The 26,885-nt window shown below is 38.4% G+C and overlaps 1 protein-coding gene across 2 annotated transcripts; it reads right to left on the bottom strand.

The window, feature by feature from the left end:
• Positions 1–531: 531 nt before the first annotated feature.
• Positions 532–22,618, bottom strand: slc30a8 (solute carrier family 30 member 8). 2 transcript variants are annotated; one of them, XM_061982615.1, is made up of 9 exons: positions 21,628–21,734; positions 18,942–19,108; positions 18,702–18,848; positions 17,367–17,520; positions 17,191–17,294; positions 13,486–13,598; positions 10,342–10,447; positions 10,142–10,276; positions 532–1,487 (listed from the first exon to the last, which is right to left on the bottom strand). In XM_061982615.1, the coding sequence occupies exons 1-9, from the start codon at positions 21,657–21,659 to the stop codon at positions 1,342–1,344; spliced, it is 1,104 nt and encodes a 367-aa protein (XP_061838599.1). In that variant the 5' UTR covers positions 21,660–21,734; the 3' UTR covers positions 532–1,341. The 2 variants fall into 2 exon arrangements, with proteins under 2 accessions (XP_061838599.1, XP_061838598.1); XM_061982614.1 differs by lacking the exon at positions 21,628–21,734 and adding an exon at positions 22,220–22,618 and having other exon boundaries at positions 537–1,487.
• Positions 22,619–26,885: the final 4,267 nt, after the last annotated feature.

Genomic DNA, 26,885 nt, shown 5'->3' with positions numbered 1-26,885 from the left:
CTTTTGTTTAAAAAATTTAATAAATAAAAAAAATTCCATGACGCATATTACTAGTTCATTTTCATTATTCATTTAGATGAGGAATTTCAGTTTTCCTTTTATGTAGCTCATCTTTTGGGTATTGTCTCCACTTATTCTTTAAAAAATTGATACTACTCATAGCGACTGCAGGATAAATTATTACTTTTACAATCCCAATTACAACGCCACAAGTCAACATATTGCTGCAATACATGCCCACTTTGACGTATTTTATAAAATTAGAATAATTTCATATTTATATTACTTACAAACTCGGAATAAGTCCTGGATACGAGAGGGCAAACAATATCTCCTGACTTTGTATTTTTACGCTGTCTCAATTGTATCGAAAAGGAATATTTGTATTATGACTGTCAATATTGCATCAATATATTGGTAAAAATGTAATTAAAATATTTTATTTTGCCTAAAATGTTATAATCATGACCAAGAAATTAAAAAGGCAAACAATGTCACCCCTGGATAAATTGGGGTTTTAAACAAAATTAAAAATAAAATATTTTCACTATGTGAACCAATTTGAATTCAATTTGACACACGGTTTGTAATAAGACAAATTCATGGGGAAAACACATTTTAAATATACATTTTTTGTCCAAAATAGTATTAACCAACTTGCATGTATATTCGTTCGCAGTCCTGGTTACCAGTCAGCACTAACACCGTGTGCCACTGACTGAGCAGGAAGGGGCTAGGAATGTGTTTGTGGTGAACTCCCATATGAAGCACCGTCATTAAAATTTACATTTTACTTAATACAAAACGGGACCCTGTGTGATTCTTATATAGGCATCACATTAGTACCACAATTTGCTGTATTGCACACCCTACAGCTGTTTGTCATACTTGAACTGTGAATTTATTGAAAAGAAGTCCACTCATACCTTACAACTGTATAAAAATGTTACTGGTCTTTGTAAATAACCAGTATGAGTGCATACAAACATCCTTAGCTGAAATACCCTTGACCGCCAGCTTTGATACTGATAGATTGTGATAATAAATTGACTTTAACAGGCACTTGATTATCAATAAAAATGGAAAAAAATTTAAAAAAAAAAAAAAGAGTTCAGGCACAACAGGAAAAGACTGAATGGACAGATGTAGCTTCTCTTGAAATAGGAAATAAGCTTCATTGTCTCATCAATAGTTCCACACTCTTCATGGAAAACCTCGGTAATCAGTGCAAAGTCATGCACACACTTGTGTGTGTATGCAGTCCAGTGTACTGCAGTATCAACAAATAAGTGACAAAAGAAGAGCAAAACATGGACATTTACATCAAAGACTGACGCGAAACTACATCTTTGGGTCCTCACACAGGTTGCACCCAGGCTTCAGGTCAGCCTGTCGCTCCATTTGGATGGTGACGGAGTGGAAGTTGTAAGAGGAGTAGCAGGCCTGCGTCATCTCTCGCAGGACGGTCTGAGCGTCCACCGACTCATCTGGGAAGAGGATGAAAATATTCAGGTTCAGGGCTGCAGGGCAAAGGCAATCGCATCATTCGTTGGTTTTTACTGCTGATCTGGTCTAGCATCACGGCTGAGCTGGGGCCTATTGGGGGAGAAGTATATACTTGGTTGTAACTTGTTTTGTTCTTTATTTCATTCATTCCAGGTAGAACAATCAACATAATAAAATAAATACTGTAAATCATGAATGAAAAGGAGCAGAAATAAGTATACCGTATTTTTCAGACTATAAGGCGCCTTTCATTTTCTCAAAAATCAACAGTGCGCCTTATGGTGCGCCTAATGTACGGAATAATTCTGGTTGTGCTTACGGACCTCGAAGCAATTTTATTTGGTACACGGTGATAAGTGTGACCAGTAGATGGCAGTCACACAAGAGATACGTGTAGACTGCAATATGATGGCAGTAAACACCAAAACTTTAAATGTTCCTGTGGAGAGGCGTGGACGGCGAGCGAGCAGCGAGGCGGGGCGCGCTGGGAGAGACGCCTCAATCACTATAAAAGGTGCGTGGATCGCGCAGCTGGGGACAATGTAATTATCCTCTCGCACCGTATAAAAGGGCGGCGGACGTAAACGTCGGGGACAGAGGCGGAGTGAGGAGGAAGAGCCAACAGGAAGCTGATGCTGAGCGAGAGTGACAAAGAGCACGCGAACGACAGCGACGCACGCAGCTGGGAAGCTGGAGCGGCGGAGCGAGGAGAGAGAGAGACTGAGAGCGCAAGGGAGACGACACCGTGACGCTGAAAAGCGAACGGCAGAGCGAGCAGGTGGAGGCGGAGCTGAAAAGCGACCGACCGACGACGAAGATTTGTTGAAAAATAAAGAAGTCTAAACCTGTCCGCCAGTATGTCATTCCTTGATGGTCCTTGGAACCCACCCGACAGCTTGCGACTGTCACAGTTCCATTGAGAACATAAAACATTACACACGGCGATCAAAAATCTGTCTAAAATGTTTTTAGTACGACTTCGGTAAGCTATGAAGCCGCACCGCTTGATGGATTGTCGGCGCATTAAACATACGAGTGTTTTTATGGTGTGTGTATAAGGACCGCAAAATGGCACCTTTTAGCAGACATATTACCTGGCGTTTTGTTTCGCAATATTATGCAAAACCAACTTTTCTTACCTTCTGGTACCTGCTGATCTGTATTTGGGATCTGCATAAGTCCTGAAAATGTGCACGCGTCCGCCATTGTAGTCCGTCGTCATAAGCTTCTTCTTTTTCTCTACCTTCTTATGTGGCATTCATCTTCCGCTGTTGCCATTTCTAATATAAAGTAGTGTAAAGTTCTTACTTATATCTGTCCGTAGACTAGCTATCAAAGCGCTAAAAACTGTAGTGGGTTTACATAATTCACCCAAGGAACTTAAGTTATTAGAGAGTTCCGGTCGGACGGTTTTTCACGGGCCACATTTCCGGTGTTGTTGTTGCACTAGTGATCCACAGATGAGAAGATGCTGCTCCATTATTGATTTAAGTAAAGACTGAATGTTATTAAAACAGTTAGCTCCGTCTTTTGACACTTCTACTCCCGTCCTTGCACGCTACACCGCTACAACAAAGATGACGGGGAGAAGACGCTGTCGAAGGTGAGCCACGTAAATAAGACCGCCCACAAAATAAGCACATCCTGAAGAGACGCTCAGAAAGCGACTTGAAGATGGTCTGTAAAACATAATCTATGCAACATTTTGACCAAAGAACCACCATTACATGTTATGTAGACCAGTGGTCCCCAACCACTGGGCCGTGGCCCGGGATCGGTCCGTGGATCGATTGGTACCGGGCCGCACAAGAAATACCGTATTTCTGCTGTGATGAAGTGAGCGCTTATCGTCACATACTGTATTTTTCGGAGTATAAGTCGCTCCGGAGTATAAGTCGCACCAGCCGAAAATGCATAATAAAGAAGGAAAAAAACATAAGTCGCACTGGAGTATAAGTCGCATTTTATGGGGACATTTCTTTGATAAAACCCAACACCAAGAATAGACATTTGAAAGGCAATTTAAAATAAATAAAGAATAGTGAACAACAGGCTGAATAAGTGTACGTTATATGAGGCATAAATAACCAACTGAGAACGTGCCTGGTATGTTAACGTAACATATTATGGTAAGAGTCATTCAAATAACTATAACATATAGAACATGCTATACGTTTACCAAACAATCTGTCACTCCTAATCGCTAAATCCCATGAAATCTTATACGTCTAGTCTCTTACGTGAATGAGCTAAATAATATTATTTGATATTTTACGATAATGTGTTAATAATTTCACACATAAGTCGCTCCTGAGTATAAGTCGCACCCCCGGCCAAACTATGAAAAAAACTGCGACTTATAGTCCGAAAAATACGGTAATAAATTATTTCTGTTTTATTTATTATCTGAGCCCGAACAATCTTTTATTTTGGAAAAAGGACCGGATTCTCTCGGTTATATCTTGGTCACTTGAGGGCCAAAATTTAACCCAGCTAGCAAAATGAGTAAAAAACAGACGTCTTTGGAAAGTTTCCTTGCAAAGGGGAAAAGGCACAGCGAAGAGAGAGAGAAGAACAGCCTACGACTTCAAACAAAAAGAAAGCTTTTGATAAGACAATACCAGGAGCCATACTTGAAATATGGATTTATCGCAACAGGTGAACAAGCCCGCTCTGCATAATATGTGGCGACCGGCTCTCAAACATTAGCGGGGATTTTGTGTGGGACTGAGCCTGCGCCTTTCATTCACCAAGCTGGTGCACGATCACCTGTCTGTGCTTTTAAAAAAAAAGTTTGAGCGCTACTTCCCAACTTCAAAGGACCCACGAACTGCCAAGGAATGGATCCGCCACCCATTTGTTGACAAAGCAGGTGAATCCAGCGTGTCTGTGCAAGAAGAAGATCAACTGCTGGAGATGGCAATTGACGGCAGCCTTAAAAGTGTGTTTGAGACAACAATGTTCTGGATTAAAGTCATGGCAGAATACCCCGAGATCGCCACCACAGCACTGAAAAAACCCTGTTGCCATTTCCGACATCCTATCTGTGAGAAGCGGGATTTTCTGCAGTGACAGCCACCAAAACAAAACAACGGAGCAGACTGGACATAAGCAACACACTTGGGGTGTATTTGTCTCCCATTACCCCCAGCTGGGACCGTCTCGTTGCAGAGAAACAAGCTCAGGGCTCCCATTGATTTAGCGTTACGGTGAGTTAAACTTCTCATGCACTTTATATTCCTTTTTAATGTTGTATCTGCATCTTATTTTGAAGGCATGTAAACAATACCATACCAACCAAAATCAGAGATCGTTACAGTGGTCGCCAACAGAGGGAGGTGAGGGAGAGGGCAGGGGAGGGGAGAGGAGGAGAGTCTCGGGCACACAAACATGCAGGAGGCTTATATGACTGTTCAAACGGGCAACTTTATTTCAGCTGTTGAAAAATAACATTCATAAACAAGCTGGTTCTTGTCATTTATATATTTTTCCACGTGATTTTCTATGTATGTAATGGGCTGAGTACACAGTGGATTCACATGTATTATTATGTCATAACAATCAACGCCCCCCACCCCCTGGTCGCCAATCATACCCTCCGGTCCGTGGTAAAATTGTCAAGCGTTGACCGGTTCGCAGTTACAAAAAGGTTGGGGACCACTGATGTAGACCACAAGATAGTGTTTTCAATTTAGAAAAAAAATCATAATATGACCCCTTCAATGCGCCTTATAATCCGGTGCGCCCTATGGTCCGAAAAATAGGGTAACTTTTAATATCTGCCCCCCACTGACACAGTTGCATTTGTTGTTCAACTCAAGACTATTTAGGCATGTTTTCTATATTCCCAACATACACATTTCATAACAGAACAAAACAAACATGGAAACGATAAATTTACTCCAAATCATATCTAAAGAACTGCTCAGTGGCCTTGTGGTTGGAGTGTCCGCCCTGAGACTGGAAGGTCATGAGTTCAAACCCCGGCCGAGTCATACCAAAGACTATAAAAATGGTCTTTGGTGCCAAGTCTCCCTGCTTGGCACTCAACATCAAGGGTTGGAATTGGGGGTTAAATCACCAAAAACATTCCCGAGCGCGGCCACCGCTGCTGCTCACTGCTCCCCTCACAATCCAGGGGGTGAACATGGGGATGGGTCAAGTGTGTGTGTGACAATCGTTGGGACTTTAACTTTTCATCATCATGATTTTTACATTTGTTTTAAATACAGTGGACTTTACATAGTTTGATTGAAATGCTTCTTTCCATTGTCCCCGTTCTAAACCATGATCTATTAAAGAGCTCACTTCCATTTAGATCATCGGTGTCAAACTCTGGACCGCAGGCCAAATTTGGCCCGCCATGTAATTTCATTTGGCCCTTGAGGCAATATCAAATTAAGATTAGAACTGGCCCGCCGGTATTATACAGCGGCGGTGCCGCTGTAACACCACATTCACCTCACCGCTAATACTCATACTTGCCAACCCTCCCAATTTTCCCGGGAGACTCCCGAATTTCAGTGCCCCTCCCGATAATCTCCCGAATTTCTCCCAATTTCTACCCGGGCAACAATATTGGAGGCGTGCCTTAAAGGTACTGCCTTTAGCGTCCTCTACAACCCGTCGACACGTCTGCTTTTCCTCCATATTAACAGTGTGCCGGCCCAGTCACATAATATATGTAGCTATTACAAACACTTCAGTAAATGCAAGGCATACTTGATCAACAACCATACAGGTCACACTGAGGGTGGCCGTATAAACAACTTTAACACTGTTACAAATATGCGCCACACTGTGAACCCACACCAAACAAGAATGACAAACACATTTCGGGAGAACATCCGCACCGTAACACAACAGAACAAATCCCGAGAAACCCTTGCAGTACTAACTCTTCCGGGACGCTACAATATACACCCCCGCTACCACCAAACCCCCCCACCCCCAACCCCACCCACCTCAAAGCAAAGGGAAGGACACAGCAGAGGTCCGGGAGCAAAAGTTTCTGTGTGAGCTGGCCTTTCTGTGTGACATCTCAAGCCATCTTGATGCGCTGAACCTGCAGCTACAGGGGCGGGGCTGCATCATCACAGATATGTACTCGCCAGTGAGAGCTTTTAAAACTAAACTGCCTGTGGGAGAATCAGCTGCTGCAAGGAAAACTTTTGTTTTCCCTGCTGCCAAACCATAAAAAGATCTCTACCGCCGTGTGCGCACAGTTTGCTGAAAAATTCAGTGCACTCGGCGCTGAGTTTAGCCGGCGAGTTGGCGACTTTGATGGTCAGAAATGTAGATTTGAACTGCTTAGTAATCCCTTCGCAGTTGATGTGGAAAAAGCACCAACTAACCTCCGAATGGAGCTGATTGAACTGCAGTGTGATCATCAATCAATCAATATTTATTTATATAACCCTAAATCGCAAGTGTCTCAAAGGGCTGCACAAGCCACAACAACATCCGCGGTACAGAGCCCTCATAAGGGCAAGGACGCCAATGAGACGTCGATGTGCATGACTATGAGAAACCTTGGAGAGGACCGCATATGTGGGTGACCCCCCCTGGGTGACCCCCCCCTCTAGGGGAGACCGGATGCAATGGACGTCGAGTGGGTCTGACATAATATTGTGAAAGTCCAGTCCATAGTGGATCTAACATAATAGTGAGAGTCCAATCCATAGTGGGGCCAGCAGGAGACCATCCTGATGACACTCTGAAGTCAAAGTATGATGCTGTTGGCGCCGCACAGTTTCCACAACTCATCCCTGACAGCCTCAGCTCCGCACCCAAGCTGCTCAATTGCTCTCCATGTTCGGCAGCACTTATCTATGTGAGCAACTTTTCTCCTCAATGAAGATGACGAAAACGTCTCACAGGATACGTCTGACTGATGAACACCTTCGTTCAATAATGAAGGTTGCCTCAGCTCAAAGCCTGAGCCCCGACATTAATGAACTAGCATCCAAGAAAAGATACCAGGTATCTGGCTTGGGCACATCAGATTAGATCAGTGTGTTGCAAACTGAGCAGTGAAAAGGCCTGAATGGTTGATTTATTCATTGTTATTTTATTTTCAAATTCATTAGCCTGTGGAAAATGTTAATGTTGATATTTACCTCAGAAGGCTGCAAATAGCAAAGAGGCATTACATTTTTTATTTAAATTTTATTTAATATACCATTGATGTTTTTTCGTTTGTTTTTTGAAAGTTGGTTTTGCACTATTAAGTTATATAAGCGTTGCTTGTTCCATATTCAGTGTTAATGCAAATCAGTGTAGCAAACTGAGCAATAATTAACGTTTTATTCATACACTTTCTCTTGCTACTTCAAGGCTTGAATGTTTGATTCATTCATTATTGTTATTATTTTCAAATGTATTATTAGCCTGTGGAAAAAGTTTATTTTGAAATTTACCTCAGAAGGCTGCAAATAGAAAAGAGGCATTCAATCTTTATTAAAATTTTATTTGATATGCCATTGATATTTTTTAATTATTATTATTATTATTTGAAACTCGATTTTGCATGTCACTATAAAGTTATATAAGCCTTGCTTGTTCAATATTCAATGCAAAACTTGTTTGGGTCCCTATTAAAAGGTTAATTTGTTCAACCTTGGCCCGCGGCTTTGTTCAGTTAAAAATTTTGGCCCACTCTGTATTTGAGTTTGACACCCTTGATTTAGATTATAATTACTTTCTCTTTTGACAAATCTGTTTTGAAATGTTGTATGTGCTTTGTAGGATATTATACTCTACCCATTCATTACATTTCAGTAAGTAACTTGATACGTCACACCCCTTTTAGCTGGATGCCTATGACGAGCCTAAGCTAGTAGGGGCAAAACGACAAGGTGTTCTGTTGTTGTAAACGGCACACAAGCAAAGACGACAAGAATTCCGGCACATTGTGTTGCAAAATACGCCGTACGGCTGAAACAAGGACACTGAGAATCATCTTTCATTAGGCAAGTGTGCTTTTTTTTTCAAACGGAAAAAATTAAATGGGCATTAATGGCACATGAACCGCATGAAAATCGGTTGAGAAATAATAAGCAAGTAATATTTTTTTTATGTACAATGCATTACATTGACTTAAAGGCCTACTGAAATGCGATTTTCTTATTTAAACGGGGATAGCAGGTCCATTCTATGTGTCATACTTGATCATTTCGCGATATTGCCATATTTTTGCTGAAAGGATTTAGTAGAGAACATCGACGATAAAGTTCGCAACTTTTGGTCGCTGATAAAAAAGCCTTGCCTGTACCGGAAGTAGCAGACGATATGCGCGTGACGTCACAGGTTGTGGAGCTCCTCACATCCGCACATTGTTTACAATCATGGCCACCAGCAGCGAGAGCGATTCGGACCGAGAAAGCGACGATTTCCCCATTAATTTGAGCGAGGATGAAAGATTTGTGGATGAGGAAAGTGAGAGAGAAGGACTAGAGGGCAGTGGGAGCGATTCAGATAGGGAAGATGCTGTGAGAGGCAGGTGGGACCTGATATTCAGCTGGGAATGACTAAAACAGTAAATAAAACACAAGACATACAGTATATATACTCTATTAGCCACAACACAACCAGGCTTATATTTAATATGCCACAAATGAATCCCGCATAACAAACACCTCCGCCCTCCCGTCCATATAACCCGCCAATACAACTCAAACACCTGCACAACACACTCAATCCCACAGCCCAAAGTACCATTCACCTCCCCAAAGTTCATACAGCACATATATTTCCCAAAAGTCCCCAAAGTTACGTACGTGACATGCACATAGCGGCACGCACGTACGGGCAAGTGATCAAATGTTTGGAAGCCGCAGCTGCATGCGTACTCACGGTCCCGCGTCTGCGCATCCAACTCAAAGTCCTCCTGGTAAGAGTCTCTATTGTCCCAGTTCTCCACAGGCCAATGGTAAAGCTTGACTGTCATCTTTCGGGAATGTAAACAATGAAACACCGGCTGTGTCATCCGGCACAACAGTCAGGGGGTGCATACTACGGCGGGGGGGGTGTTATCCAGCACAACACCTGCCGCAATACACCGCTTCCCACCTACAGCTTTCTTCTTTGCTGTCTCCATTGTTCATTGAACAAATTGCAAAAGATTCACCAACACAGATGTCCAGAATACAGTGGAATTTTGCGATGAAAACAGACGACTTAATATCTGGCCACCATGCTGTCCCAAAATGTCCTCTACAATCCGTGACGTCACGCGCAGGTGTCATCATACCGAGACGTTTTCAGCAGGATATTTCGCGCAAAATTTAAAATTGCACTTTAGTAAGCTAACCCGGCCGTATTGGCATGTGTTGCAATGTTAAGATTTCATCATTGATATATAAACTATCAGACTGCGTGGTCGGTAGTAGTGGGTTTCAGTAGGCCTTTAAAGGGGAAAATGGCACTCGCCATATAAGAAAGTTGCTTATATTGGCTGACTTGCAGCGCCCTTTATTGGCATATGCACGTACAAAATGTGATCAAATGAGCCACTCATGCCCTTCATAGACGACTGGTTTTGTGGAAACTGTAATCATAACTGTAGATTACTCTGTTAAACTGTTGTCAGCATCTCCAATGTTAGACAATATTAAGGGGTTTTGACACAACTCACCTATGGCTACGTGTGCAGACAGGACGGCCTGGTTGACGGTGAGGGCCCAGATGTGAAGGTTGTGGACGGCCGTGACCCCTTGCACAGCCAGCAGACCAGCCCTGACCTCGCCAAACCTCACCCCTGCCGGGGTGCCTGGGACACACACGGTCTGTGAGTGGCACAACTACACCAGCCAACACGGAGGATGGCACACTCACCTTCCATTAGCACGGTCAGAATATCTCTCATGATGGTGAAGGTGGTGCACAAGACTAAGATAGAGAAGAGGAAGGTGCAGATGGGGTCCGCCATCTTATATTCTGGCTGAAATACAAGCAGGAAATCAAAAGGGAGCGTTTAGTTCACTATATAACAGTGTGGGGTGCAGCACTACAACATGAAAAGTAGGGTTGTACGGTATACGAGTACTAGTATAGTATCGCGGTACTAATGAATCAAAAACAGTACCATACTCCAAAAAGTACCGGTTTGCCATATTTTTATTGTTATTTTTTATTATTTTTCCCCCAGGCATGACGGCACGTCGTCTTCACCTTGTGACATTGCTGGTTTTACGAGCAGAGGAGCATGTTCGGCAGCACACAGTCACAGAGTACTTACAAGCAGACACAGTGTGTAGACAGAAAAGGGAGAACGGACGCATTTTAGCTTAAATACTAACGATAAAAGTGAAGTTATAACACTGAAACACCCTCAGGAAGAGGTGCTTTAAGACATGGCTAGCTAGTTAGCGGCTATTGTCCATCCGCAATCGGCAGTGTTTTAGCTACTTCTAAATCACTAATCCTCGCCTCCATGGCGACAAATAAAGTGAGTTTTTACAAGTATCATCCCTGCAGGACGAGGAATAGCTAAACATGCTTCACTACACACCGTAGGAGGATACGATAGCTCACCGCCGTCACAATGTAAACAAACGCCATGGGTGGATCTACACCTGACATCCACTGTAATGATACCAAGTACAGTAGCGTATCTAGTCGATACTACTATGATTAAATCAATATTTTTTATCGTCACAAAATTATACATTTTTTGTTTAATTAAATGATATTCATAAACTCAGGAAATACCTCCCTGGACACATGGGAATTTAAAGTATGACCAATGTATGATCTTGAAACTACTTGGTATCGGATCGATACCTAAATTTGTGGTATTATCCAAAACTAATGTAAAGCATCCAAACAGAAAAATAAGTGATTACATTTTAACAGAAGTGTAGATAGAACATGTTAAAAGAGAAAGTAAGCCGATATTAACAGTAAATGAAAAAGTGGATTAATAATACATTTTTACAGCTTGTCCTTTATAATTTTGACAAAATAATAGAATGATAACTGACACAATATGTTACTGCATACATCAGCAGTTAAATTAGGAGCCTTTGTTTGCTTACTTACTACTAAAAGACAAGTTGTCTTGTATGTTCACTATTTTATTTAAGGACAAAATTGCAATAAGAAACATATGTTTGATGGACCCTAAGATTTTTTGTTAAAATGAAGCCAATAATGCAATTTTTTTGTGGTCCCCTTTATATACAAAAGTATCGAAATACATTTTGGTACCGGTACCAAAATACTGGTATGGAGACAACTCTAATGCAAAGTATGATGTGAAAATAACTACAATCAACATTTGCTCAAAGGGAGGGGGTTTTACAGGGGGGTGGGGCAGTTGTGTGGATCTGCATGAACATATTACTGGGAAATGAGGTGTGGCAGATTTCTATTTTTTTTTTTTTTTTTTTTTTTAATTAAGTTTGGGATTGCAGTTCTGGCTGCTCTCAGAGGGCCGCATGGTACAGTAAATATATAAGAATTATAATATGTAATCGCCTCAATATGTTATTACACAATTCCCAATGGATCTCCATTTTTTTTTTTTTAAGATACAAATTGATGGATAACGTACTTGCTTTTGAAATAATAAGTGAGGGGGGAAAGGCATGCAAAAATGTTAGGAAAATATGTTAATACAGAGGCGCAACTTTTTCCAACAGGGGCCACATAATAAAAAGTCAAAGTGTGTTGATATTACGGCTGCAACAACTAATCGATTAAATCGATTAAAATCGATTATAAAAATAGTTGGCGATAAATTTAGTCATAGATTCGTTGGATCTATGCTATGCGCATGCGCAGAGGCAATTATTATTGTTTTTATTTTTTTATAAACCGTTATTTATAAACTGCAACATGTACAAACAGCTGAGAAACAATAATCAAAATAAGTATGGTGCCAGTATGCTGTTTTTTTTCCAATAAAATACTGGAAAGGATAGAAATGTAGTTTGTCTCTTTTATCCGATTATTAATTGATTAATTGAAGTAATAATCGACAGATTAATCAATTATCAAATTAATCGTTAGTTGCAGCCCGAAGTTGATATATTTTGATTTTGTAAAAAACACAAAACATACATACATTTAAGGACAAAGCTTGGTGTCAGCTTTGTTTTATAGGTGACAATGCATACTATTAATTATTACACTGGTAAATACAAACAGTAAAAAGACATAAGAGCAAATAGACATAATGTCATGAGAAAAAGCTGACATTTTGATACTAATAACTAATAATCTACTTTCACTTAAAACCCAAAGCTCACCCTAAATGTTATCTTTAAATAAAGTATAATTTTTGTCTTTTGTGTTTGTTTTTTTTACAAAATAAAAAATAAAAATGGCCCCCGCATACTTTGACTTTTCAGTATGGAACCCTTAGTAGAAGACGTTTGGACACCTGAGTTGTATTCAGTGTTTAAAGTTTTTCGCATTAGAAATGTTTGCTTTTTTCCCTTCTTTTGTTTACAATTTTACTATAATTATTTTTATCCAACAATATGCCTTTGGACACCCCCGTGTTTATACAATATTTTTTTGCCTGTTCAGATTGTTCTGAAGTTTAAAAGACATGCAATTGTATGCATCGCATGCACTTTTTCAGTCAAAATTGAAAGAGCGAATACATTTAAGATGAAGTGCTTTATTACTGCACTTTACTTCCGGGCTTTTGCGGGCCGCATAAAACAATGTGGCGGGCCAGAACTGGCCCCCGGGCCTTGAGTTTGACACCTGTGATTTAAGTGATCAGAATAGATTTATTGCTTTGTGGAAGTCTTATTCCATCACGTGTGGTGTACACTGCATCCAAACTTCAAGAACAATTCTTCTTCTTACAGCCTCAGAGGCATGCAAGAACAGAAGTAAGAACAGATTTGACAAGAAACGTCCACATTTAAGTGTTGCTCCACCCAGATTGCACATCTTGGATGAAGTGAGCGATTTAAGAACTGGGCCCTAGATGACTTCCTCTCTCCAAGACAAGCTCCTCACCTTGAAGAAGATAATGATGGCGCTGACAAACACGCTGATACTTTGGAGAAGATCCCCCAGCACGTGCACAAAGGCAGCACGCACGCTGGCGTTCGCTTGCTGCAATCTGCGTCCTGACGGAAGACAGCATAAAGTCAGCAAATTGTACATTTCATACATTATAATACCAAAATTAAGATTGAAATATTATAATTAGTGTTGTCCCGAAACCAACATTTTGGCAGCGGTACCAAAATGCATTTGATACTTTTAGAACTATAGGGGACCATAGAAAATGGCATTATTGGCTTTATTTTAACAAAAAATCTAACGGTACATTAAACATATGTTTCTTATTGCAATCCAAGAACAATTCTGTCCTTAAAATAGTAAACATACTAGACAACTTGTCTTTTAGTAGTAAGTAAGCATACAAAGGCTCCTAATTTGTCTGCTAACGTATGCAGTAACATATTGTGTCATTTATCATTCTATTATTTTGTCAAAATTATGAGGGACAAGCTGTAAAAATGGATTATTAATACACTTGTTCATTTACTGTTAATATCTGGTTATGTTCTATTTTAACATGTTCTATCTACACTTCTGTTAAAATGTAATAATCACTTATTCTTCTGTGGCTTAGATGCTTTACATTAGTTTTGGATGATACCACAAATGTGGGTATCGATTCGATACCAAGTAGTTACATGATCATATTTTGGTGAAAACAATATCGATGTAATAATTGTAGTATCGACAAGACACGCCACAACAGAGACTGATATGGAGATAGACCCTGATAATAATTTTTTTTTTTGTAAAAAAACTGTAATTATTTTACCTGTGAACAATATGAAAGCAGCAGTGTAAAATCAGAAGATAGTCTGTCAATAATACATTGACATAATACAGAGACTGATATGGAGATAGACCCTGATAATAATTTTTTTTTTTGTAAAAAACTGTAATTATTTTACCTGTGAACAATATGAAAGCAGTGGTGTAAAATCAGAAGATAGTCTGTCAATAATACATTTCAATAGTCGAAGCATGTACACTAACTTTGAGGCTATCAAGGATTACTTGAAAGAATTTAGTCATCCATTTACCATTATTGGCAATTACTGAAACCTGGTTCAACAATGATAAAGGTATTGATTTTAGTCTGAATGACTATGAATTAAGATACATAAACAGAATAAATAAAATAGGAGGGGTCGCATTGTACATTCATAAATCTGTTACATTTAAAGTTTTAACAAACATGACCATAGCAGTCGATGGATTATTTGAATGTTTAACAGTGGAAATCCTAAATGACAAATAGACAAATATCTTCATGAGTTGTGTATATCGGGCACCTGGTTCAAGCATAGAAACTTTCAATGAGTGGATGGTAAACTATTTTCCTCTGTGAACCATAAAACCATATTTATCTGTGGTGATTTTAAACATTGATTTGTTAAACTCAACCAAGCAAAAACATGTTGATGACTTCATTGACACAATGTACAGCTTGTCTCTATATCAAACCATAACCAAACCAAGCAAAATAACAACACATAGTGCCACAATCATCTACAACATTGTTACTAACATTATGGGAAATCAAATCACCTGTGGCCTATTTATATGTGATATCATTGACCATTTACCTGTTTTTACTTTACATGACTGTCATCTCAAGAAAACCAAAGACATTATGGCAAAAATCTCTAAACGAATAACAACTGAGGAAACAATCTGTGCCCTAAACAATAGCTTAGCAGTTCAGGATTGGACTTCAGTATACAGAGAACCAAATGTGGACAGTGCTTATTGTAATTTTTTTAGTGCTTATTGTAATTTTTTAGACATCTTCACTTCCCTGCATAATAAACACTGTCCCGTGAAATAATATTTTATAAAAAAGAAAAAAATAATAATAGCCCTTGGATCACAAAAGGGATAATTAATGCCTGTAAAAAGAAAAACAATCTCTACAAACTTTTAAAAACAAAAGAAGTCGAACAACGATACAAGAAGTACAAAAATAAATTAACTGATTTTATAAGAACAAGCAAACGGTTATATTATCAAAAAAACTATATGAAAACAAAAACAATATAAAAGGCACTTGGGATGTTTTGAATAGTCTAATCAAACAAGGATATTCAAAGTTGACATATCCTGATTACTTTATTGATGAAAACGGTGAAGATTATAATATGAGTAATGTAGTGAATACGTTCAATAGTTTTTTTGTTTCAGTAACGAACCCAACACTGGTTAACGATGAGCTATTGTATCCTTCTAAGGTGTGTAGTGAAGCATGTATATGTGATACTTGTAATAAACTCACTTTGTTGCCATGGAGGCGAGGATTAGTGATCTAGAAGTAGCTAAAACACTGCAGACTGCGGATGGACGTTAGCCGCTAGTCATGTCTTAAAGCACCTCTTCCTGAGGGCGTCTCAGTGTTATAGCTTCACCTTTATCTTTAGTTTTTAATCCAAAATACGTCCATTCTCCCTTTTCTGTCTACACACTGTCTGCTTGTAAGTACTCCTAGTGTGTGCGTTGCCGAACATGCTCCACTGCTCGTAAATCCAGCAATGTAACATGCTCATTTTTTTTTTAAAAAGAAAAAAAGGAAAATATATTTTTTAGAGGCAGTATCGTACCGTTTGATTCATTAATACCGCAGTACTTTGATTGTACAACGTACAACTCTAATTATAATACAAACATATATAATTTAATTAAGTCTTGAATTAAATAAAAAAGTTGTGATTCAGAAAAAACTATTTGAAGTTTTTTTTCCCGAGGTCTTAAAATGTGAAGAAAAAATATATTTTAGGAGAAACAAATTGTAATATGGAATTAAAAATATATATATTTACTAAAAATTAACATTCCTAGAAAAAAAATGGTTGTAATACTTAAAATCAAAACAGAGGAATACGAAAAACATTGGTTAACAAAATTATTTTGTATTGACTCCTAAAATTTAAAGAAAAAAAAAAGTAATTTATGATGAATAGCATATTTAAATGAAAATTGTTTTTAATTTTGCCACATTAAAATAAGAATTACATAACAGATGTTACAAGAAAAAAAAAGAATTACAGAAGTCTTAAAACTTCCAGAAAAAAAAGAGATTTATGAAAAAATATGTTAGTACTGTAGTTCTAACAATCTGAAATTAAAACCAGACTATTACAGTAAAATTATGTAAAGAATATAATAATTATAAAAATATATATAAAATAAATATTTTAGTACTGTCGTTCTCTTATTCTGAAATATACAATGTACACATACATACATACATGATTTATTAAAAAATGTGGGAACAATAGTTACTTGCAATATTCTAATTGTAATTTCAGAATATCACAAGACAAATGTAATTTACAAGAAAAGTTAAAAAATTTAAATGTCAGAAAACTGCATAGAATTCAGCATAGTGAACATTCCACACATAACTACTTCAAGGTTCATTATGTCTTCTTATTCATATACTCTTTCAAATTGTCTTGTAATCTGACCATATATTCGGTATATTAGATGGAATCTTTAGGTAAAGATTCCATCTAAAATACCAAATATATGGTCTGATTAAGAGAATATTTGAAAGACTTTGTACCCTGACAAAGAAACACTGCACCCTGAGGTGCAGTGTTTGTTTGCATTTGCATCAGATTTTTCCACCAACATTGGAAATTAACTCCCTCCACCCACCTTGATGGGCTTTGCTTTCCTCCAAGTCCTTGTGACTGTGGCCATGAGACGAGAGTCCTCCGTGACTGTGGCCGTGTCCCGACTGATGAAGGGTGAGGGCCATGCTGGGAGGACAGGTGTGAAATGCAGTCACCGTGGATACATTTCAAGATGATTCAAGTGTGTGGTCTGCATACATAATGTTGGCCAAAACAGCACAGCCGGAGGTAATGAGCATGACCGTGCCCTCAATGGTGTAATCGTCACTGATCATGCGCTCCACTGCCAGGTAGACCAACACTCCCGTCACCAACCAGATGGTTACAACTGACAGGAGGGCACCCAGAATCTCTGCCACGGTGAGGAGAAAGGAATTGGGACGATTGACACAAAGTAACACACAACAGTGAGTTTGACTTCTGCTTCTATGGTTATCATCACACTTTTTGGCTTCTTGTCTTTGTTGAAGAGTCACCGAAAAGTCGTACAATCGGCAAATTATGTGAACGACTTTTGGAATGTAACAAGATACATACAGTATACAGTTTTAGGGATTTGCCAATCATATTTTGACAATGCCATTGGAAAATATAGAATTTTGTTTTCTAACTAACTTTTTTGCTTAGAATTTTAAGACTTAGTTTTTTTTTCTTGCATTACATTTTTGTTGTAATATTCTGGTCTTAATTTTGTAGGATTACAACTTCCCCTTGTAATAGTTGACCTTTCTTGTAATATAACTTTGTTATTGGGACACAAAAAGAACTGTCAGAAATGTATGTCATATTTTCATGCCTTATTTTCTTTTTTTCCCCTTGTGATATAACAAGTTTTCTATGATATCCTGCTTTTAATTTGGTAATAATAGTAACAGTAATAACTGTTTGTTCTCATGATTAATTTTTATGACTTTTTTGTATATTTCTTTTTTCTTGCAACAAGTTTTCTGTAATGTGTAACGTAAAGTTGTAGAATTAACCAGAATGTTATAATTAACATTTTGTTGTTTAGAGACATTTTCATATATATATATATATATATATATATATATATATATATATTTATTTTTTTAAATATATTTAAAAAAAAAAAGAAATATATGTATATATATATTTATTTTTTAAATATATATTAAAAATAAAAGATAGATATATATCTATCTTTTATTTTTAATATATATTTAAAAATAAAAGATATATATATATATATATCCATCTTTTATTTTTAATATATATTTAAAAAAAGAAATATATATATATATATATATATTTATTTTATTTTAATATATATTTCTTTTAAATTTATATATATATATATATATATATATATATATATATATATATATATATATATATATATATATATATATTATAAATTAAATACAATTTGCAAAGGGAAAAAAACACAAAAACAACATTTTAAACTAGTACCTCAAAAATAAATCATGAGTATTAAAAATCCCCTCAGTCTATGTTTAGTACAAACAGATAATAGTCAGACTTCTGCAGGACATGACGACGGTCATGTGGTACCTGCACGATGCCAGCCATAGCTGAGTTTGTGTGTTGCCGGTCTGGAGGAGAGCCAGAGGGACAGCAGGCTGATGAGGAAGCTGGTGAAGTCTACAAGCAGGTGGGCCGCGTCGGTCATCACAGCAAGGCTTCCTGCAAAATAGCCACCTGGGAAGATTGGAAAGGCCGAAAAAAGTATGTTTAGGCAGACGGTATTTAACGGTATTTAACAGAACAACATTTTAAAAATCCATGACTCACCGAGGATTTCGCCAATCATGAAAATCAGGCAGACGACCGAGACCACGTACAACCTCTTCCTGGCCACTTTCTTCTCCCTCTCACGGTCTTCCTGGGCATGGCTGTTGTCATGGCAATGTTTGACGCTACCTGTGAGATTTTGCTTCACTGCCTCGAGGCTAAGACTTCTGCATGGAGATATATAAAATAGATCCAAAAAGAAGAAGATACAAGAAAAGTAACTAGGTACCGTATTTTCCGGACCATAGGGCACACCCGATTATAAGGCGCACTGCCGATGAGCGGGTTTAGTCAGGTCTATTTTTTCATACAAAAGGCGCACATTAAAGGGGTCATAATATGATTTTTTTTTTCTAAATGTAAAACACTTCCTTGTGGTCTACATAACATGTAATGGTGGTTCTTTGGTCAAAATGTTGCATAGATTATGTTTTACAGATCATCGTCAAGTCCCTTTCTGACAGTCGCTTGAGGATGCTCCGTTTTGTGGGCGGTCTTATTTACGTGGCTCACCTTCGACAGTCTCCTCCCCGTCATCTTTGTTGTAGCGGTGTAGCGTGCAAGGACGGGAGTGGAAGAAGTGTCAAAAGATGGCGCTAACTGTTTTAATGACATTCAGACTTTACTTCAATCAATAACGGAGCAGCATCTTCTCATCCGTAGCTCACGAGTGCAACAACAACGCCGGAAATGTGTCCCGTGAAAAAACGTCCGACCGGAACTCCCTAATAACTAAAGTTCCGTGTGTGAATTATGTAAACTCACTACACTGGTAGTTTTTAGCGCTTCCATAGCGAGATATAAGTTAGAACTTTATGCTACTTTATATTAGAAATGGCAACAGCAGAGGATGAATGTCCCATAACAAGAAGATAGAGAAAAAGAAGAAGCTTATCGACTACGGAATCGGCACGGACTACAGTGGCGGACATGCGCAAATTTTCAGGACTTATGCAGATCTCAAATACACATTAGCAGGTACCAGAAGGTAAGAAAAGTTGGTTTTGCATAATATTGTGAAACAAAACGCCAGGTAATATGTCTGCTAATGGGTGCCATTTTGCGGTCCTTATACACACACCATCGTAATACGTGTATCTCTGACTATGGTAGCCGTAATAGGCCGCCAATCCATCAAGCGGTGCGGCTTCAAAGTCAAGCTAAAACATTTTGACAGATTTTTGAGTGCCGTGTGTAATGTTCTATATTTTCAATGAACATTTAAAGTTGTAAAATGGCAGTCACGCATATCTCTTATGTATGACTGCCATCTACTGGTCATACTTATCATTACACCATGTACCACATAAAATTGCTTCGAGGTCGGTAAGCACAACCAGAATTATTCCGTACATTAGGCGCACCGGGTTATAAGGCGCACTGTCAAGTTTTGAGAAAATTAAAAGGATTTTAGGTGCGCCTTATAGTCTGAAAAATATGGTAGTTAAATATCTTCATGCTAGATTTGCAAAAGCCTTTGCAGTGTTCTAGTTACAAAAGTAAATTATTTAAAATTTAAACTTTTACAAAAAAATACTTTGTGAGGTATTTTATTTATTCAATTCAGTGTATTGTATAGAGTGTCAATCTTAAATTATACAGTTCTATGGTTATCATCACCGCTCCCTTCTGTGGCGACATCGTTGCACAAAAAAAAACGAAGAAAGCCCTTATCTATGTTGCCAGAATCCGCAGAGCACAAAATGTATATTTAAATAATTACACCAATGTTCTGACTGATTAAATCCAGGTAATCCAGCAGAGTATGTTGGCCACCATTTGCTGTTTTGATAAATGCATGTTTACAAAGACAACCCCACATCCTTACAGTCCAACAGCAATAAAAGGGATGCATTGTTAGCCTTTTTAAACGATACTTAATTGTGCACACAAATTCAACGAAACCTGACACAACAATACTCCAACAAAGTCTGCAAAGTCAAGACCAGAGCAACACTTGGCACAACACGACTGACACCTCATTTGGGTGACTACTAAACATTACAACATAATGAATGTATAAAATAAGGAATTATTCATGATTTTATATACACATGATCTGTCATTAGGATCAAAAGGTGAACTTGGAAAGTTGCTTTGCATTGTCTCACGTGCCTCTTAACAGCCAGGTGGGGGCGCTGTTAAGCCAAAAGCAACTTCTCTCCTTTAATGTTGTCGGTGTATTTAAAAAAAAAAGTTAAAAAAGCGTTTTAGTAAGCTCTAGAAGAGGGGTCCCCAAACTTTTTGACTCGGGGGCCGCATTGGGTTAAAACAATTTGGCCTTATATATATATATATATATATATATATATATATACACATACATTGTCTTTATAATCCGTTTTGTCAATTAACATCAACATTTAACATAGTCACGTTATCGATGGGAAAATTCATTTTTAGACACTATGATTTGCCTGAGCCGCCAGGAGACACCAAGAGTAACAAGCGGTAGAAAATGGATTAGAAAGGAAAGATAAAAAAATAAATAAAATAAAATAAATAAATAAAAAAATTACTTGGGACTTCCTGTGGGCCGGATTTTGGATGCTGGGGGGCCGGATCCGGCCCGCGGGCCGTAGTTTGGGGACCCCTGCTCTAGAATATCCTGGTATGTGGTGATATTTTACTGGAGCAGACTAAAATACGATTATTTAAGCTTCCGGTAGATAATTTTGTCATTTACCGTCTGGCTACACGGATACAGCCTGTCCTCATAGGGTCAAGGCAAGGTGAGCTGGAGAGTTATTTATTGCTACCACTTTCCACAAATAAAAGAAGTGTAAATAAAAGTTAACGTAAGTTAAAATATATATATATATTTAAAAAATAAATAAAAGACCACGCCGTGTGAGTGTCACTAATGTGACGTATATTTTGTTTTTATACGACATCAATCGAACAGTGACGAATCTGCGGATGTGTAGAACATGCTAACCGTGTAGCTTTTGAGTTAGTGGCAGCGTGCAAAAGAGCCGAGGGATGTCACTAGTGACTAGTGAGTGGACTGATGTTTGCACACTGCTAATCCCCGCAAGCTTTAGTCCCGTGTGGACAAAAAAGAAAAAAGGAACCTAACAAGAGGAAAAACAAGACTATACCCAAATTAAACTCCTACTACAGATAACAAGACGACTAAGTACGTCACAAAGGTCTCGAAAGTGCCATTCAATTAACTACTTACTACAGTCATGGTTAAGCTGCTTAAAGTTTGGGTCGAATATTAACTTCTTTTTTTTTTTTTTTTTTAATAATCTATAATAAATCAAAAGTCTTACCTTCCTGGGTTCGAGTAGGTGTTTTTTACATCAGTCACCAGGTGAGACCTCTCAGGGTCCTTGTTGGCTTTGAGCATGATGACAAGACGAAGCGGTCACAGCGGAGATTAATCCCTCAATTGGGAGAGAAAAGAAAAGAAAAACGACAATAAAAAGAGGCGTCTTGACTTTAAAAGACAAAGTTACAGGAGCTGCTTTCTGCACAGTTGAATGCAGGCAGCCGGTGTGCAAAAAGCTAAATGAAAGATTCATCTTGTGACTGCTGCACCGTGTGCAAAACGGTGGCGCTTGCAGCGACCTTTTTTCTTCTTCTATCAAACAAAAGAATAAATAGGATAAAACATATTAAATATTGGTATACAACCCATATGTGGTCTTGATTGCGGGGTCCACAAACAGTAGAAGTTACTTTAGTGGTTAATTGAGAAATAAGGGGGCGGGTCAATGCCAATATCGATGTATCGATACCATGAACATAAGAGCGATGAGGTCAATATTTTTCAGTTCTCTCCAGTCGTGTGCCGTAACATAAACAGGTATCATGATCATAATTAAAGATAAAAGTAATATTTAATTTACTTTCCCTAAATATATAAAAGTATTCATATTCTCTTCATGTCGTATAAAGCTCCTTCCAGCGCTGTTGTTTTTAGGTTATAGAGTTTTTATTAGAGATGTCCAATAATGGCTTTCTGCCGATATCCGATATTCCAATATTGTCCAACTCTTTAATTACCGATACCGATATCAACCGATACCGATATATTCAGTCGTGGACTTAACACATTAGTATGCCTAATTTGGACAACCAGGTATGGTGAAGATAAGGTCATTTTTTTAAATTAATACAATAAGATAAATAAATTAAAAACATTTTCTTGAATAAAAAAGAAAGCAAAACAATATAAAAACCGTTACATAGAAACTAGTAATTAATGAAAATGAGTAAAATTAACTGTTAAAGGTTAGTACTATTAGTGGACCAGCAGCACGCACAATCATGTGTGCTTACGGACTGTATCCCTTGCAGACTGTATTGATATATAATGTAGGAACCAGAATATTAATAACAGAAAGAAACAACCCTTTTGTGTGAATGAGTGTAAATGGGGGAGGGCGTTTTTTTGGGTTGATGCACTAATTGTAAGTGTATCTTGTGTTTTTTATGTTGATTTAATAAAAATAAAAAAAATTAAAAAAACGATACTGATAATAAAAAAAACGATACTGATAATTTCCGATATTATATTTTAAAGCATTTATCGGCCGATAATATCGGCAGGCCAAAAGTATCGGACATCTCTAGTTTTTATCCAATCAGAATTCAGCTAGCTTATGTTGCCATGCTGTACCAAAATCTGCCTAGAGCATGGGTGTCAAACTCTGGCCCGCGGGCCAAATTTGTCCCGCCGTGTAATTTAATTTGGCCCTTGAGGCGATATCAAATTAACATTAGAGCTGGCCCGCCGGTATTATACAGAGGCGGTGCCGCTGTAACACCGCATTCACCGCTAATACTCATACTTGCCAACCCTCCCGATTTTCAGTGCCCCTCTCGAAAGTCTCTCGGGGCAACCATTCTACCGAATTTCTCCCGATTTCCACCCGGACAACAATATTGGGGGCGTGCCTTAAAGGCACTGCCTTTAGCGTCCTCTACAACCTGTCGTCACGTCTGCTTTTCCTCCATACAAACAGCGTGCCGGCCCCTGTCACATGATATATGCGTCTTCTACACACACATAAGCGAATGCAACGCATACTTGATTAACAGCCATACAGGTCACACTGAGGGAGGCCGCATAAACAACTTTAACACTGTTACAAATATGCGCCACACTGTGAACCCACACCAAACAAGAATGACAAATACATTTCGGGAGAACATCCGCACCGTGACACAACATAAACACAACAGAACAAATACCCAGAACCCCTTGCAGCACTAACTCTTCCGGGACGCTACAATATACATCCCCCGCTACCACCAAACCCCGACCCCCCAACCCCGCCCACCTGAGCCCCGACATTAATGAACTAGCATCCCAGAAAAGATGCCGGGTATCTGGCTTGGGCACATCAGATTAGCTCAGTGTGTCGCAAACTGAGCAGTAAAAAGGCCTGAATGGTTGATTTATTCATTGTTATTTTATTTTCAAATGTATTAGCCTGTAGAAAAAGTTTATTTTGATATTTACCTCAGAAGGCTGCAAATAGAAAAGAGGCATTCCATTTTTATTTACATTTTATTTGATATGCCATTGATATTTTTTTATTATTATTATTATTATTTGAAACTCGTTTTGCATGTCACTATAAAGTTATATAAGCCTTGCTTGTTCAATATTCAATGCAAAACTTGTTTGATCTATTAAAAGGTTAATTTGTTCAACCTTAGCCCGCGGCTTTGTTCAGTTTTAAATTTTGGCCCACTCTGTATTTGAGTTTGACACCCCTGACCTAGAGGCTTCAGAATCAACAATGCAGGCGTCAATGCGCTGTAAGTGAACGGACACAAACATTTGACAGTTGCGATAGCCAATCAGATCTCGAGTTGTTGTCAGTAAGGCCTTCTAGATAGCCTAAGGTAGATATATAGTGATGTTATGAGCTAGGTAACTAAAGAACTCCATTACCCAGAATGCCACAGTAGTTTAGGTTGTTGAATGTACACATGCCGGCAGCGGGATGTTTTTGATGAGCACGCTGTAGAGTAAACTTTAAGAAGTCAGCCAACACTCCTCGTCTGCATCTTTTATGATTAGACAAGACAACACATATATTTGCAAGGCCATTTTCAAGAAGGATATTTAAAGAGAAACTACATCTTGTGAGACCATGTCGGCAAACCCCGGAAGCTAGCTCAGCTGTCGATGAAATGTGAGTTCAGATATGTTATTTCTTAATTTTTTCACGTTTAACATGTTTTTTTGTAATTTTGATTTTGACAGTACCACATAAGATATGTTTTAATTGCTGATGCGGGTTTATTGATTTTTAAATGCGCCAGAAAATAACCCGTTTTGTACAATGCCCAGTAGTGCGTACATATGTTTCTGTATAGTATTTCTCCTGCAATGGTCATGTGGTGACTTAAATTGTGATATTTTGAGAGGTAATCATTGAAGGCCTAGGTGGGAAACGCACGGCCCGCCACTGGTTCGCTCTATGTTTATTTTCAAATATATATTTTTGTTTTGTCATACCTGTCAATCCTTCTGTTTCCCTGTGCTATTCTATTTTAGTTGTAATTACCGGTACTATATTTCCCCACGAATATATATTTTTTTACTTACATGGGACAAGCGGTAGGAAATGGATGGATGGATGGAAAACTACAAATCCTCTTCGATACTGTCGGAGCGTCCCGTCCACTCGGGAACACTCGGGCATCATCGGCTTAGCACAGCTTGTATGTAGACCAGTGTTTTTCAACCACTGTGCCCCGGCTCTGGTAATTTCACCTATTTGGGTTAAAAATATTTTTTGCAAACCAGTAATTATAGTCTGCAAATTATGTATTGTTGTTGAGTGTCGGTGCTGTCTAGAGCTCGGCAGAGTAACCGTGTAATACTCTTCCATATCAGTAGGTGGCAGCCGGTAGCTAATTGCTTTGTAGATGTCGGGAACAGCGGGAGACAGCGTGCAGGTAAAAAGGGGTCTAATGCTTAAACAAAAAATAAACAAAAGGTGAGTGCCCCTAAGAAAAGGCATTGAAGCTTAGGGAAGGCTATGCAGAACGAAACTAAAACTGAACTGGCTACAAAGTAAACTAAAACAGAATGCTGGACGACAGCAAAGACTTACTGTGGAGCAAAGACGGCGTCCACAATGTACATCCGAACATGACATGACATGACAATCAACAATGTCCCCACAAAGAAGGATAAAAACAACTGAAATATTCTTGATTGCTAAAACAAAGTAGATGCGGGAAATATCGCTCAAAGGAAGACATGAAACTGCTACAGGAAAATACCAAAAAAACAGAAAAAGCCACCAAAATAGGAGCGCAAGACAAGAACTAAAATACTACACACAGGAAAACAGCAGAAAACTCCAAATGAGTCAGGGTGTGATGTGACAGGTGGTGACAGTACACCTACTTTGAGACGAGCTATAGTGATGCATGCTTGGTTATGGTTTAAAGTCATATCCAACAATTGCGACAACGACTTTTTACTGTCGACTGAGTTTAGTTTTTTAATGATTTCCGCTGGTGGTGTGCCTCCGGATTTTTTCGACGCAAAAAATGTGCCTCGGCTCAAAAAAAGTTGAAAAACACTGATGTAGACAATAAAGTCAGGCCTTCAAAATAAAAGCCAGCTAGTAAAGTATAACTGTTGCACCACATTGCAGTCGAGTCCTTTCCACTAGGTACCTCGCCTTTTTTAATGTTATGTTGTTTGTATTTCTACATTATTTATTTTACACTATTGACCTAATTTTGCTGAACGTATTGAATGTAAAAAGGGAATATTATTGTTTTGTTATTGTAACTGGCTAAAAATACTTGAGCTGTAAAATGAGGACCAACAAATTAAAGGAAAAATGAATATTTTCAAGTAAAAAAGTATTGGTATTGGCACTAGTAGCCTTGTGGTATTGGGTCGATACAAACATTTACAGTATCGAACACGTAGTTTGACAACCATAAAAAGAGCCG

This window comes from Nerophis lumbriciformis, linkage group LG21 (genome assembly GCF_033978685.3).
Source record: "Nerophis lumbriciformis linkage group LG21, RoL_Nlum_v2.1, whole genome shotgun sequence".
Classification (NCBI taxonomy): domain Eukaryota; kingdom Metazoa; phylum Chordata; class Actinopteri; order Syngnathiformes; family Syngnathidae; genus Nerophis; species Nerophis lumbriciformis.
The sequence above is the reverse complement of the archived record's forward strand: the minus strand, read 5'-3'. Positions and strand labels throughout refer to the sequence as shown.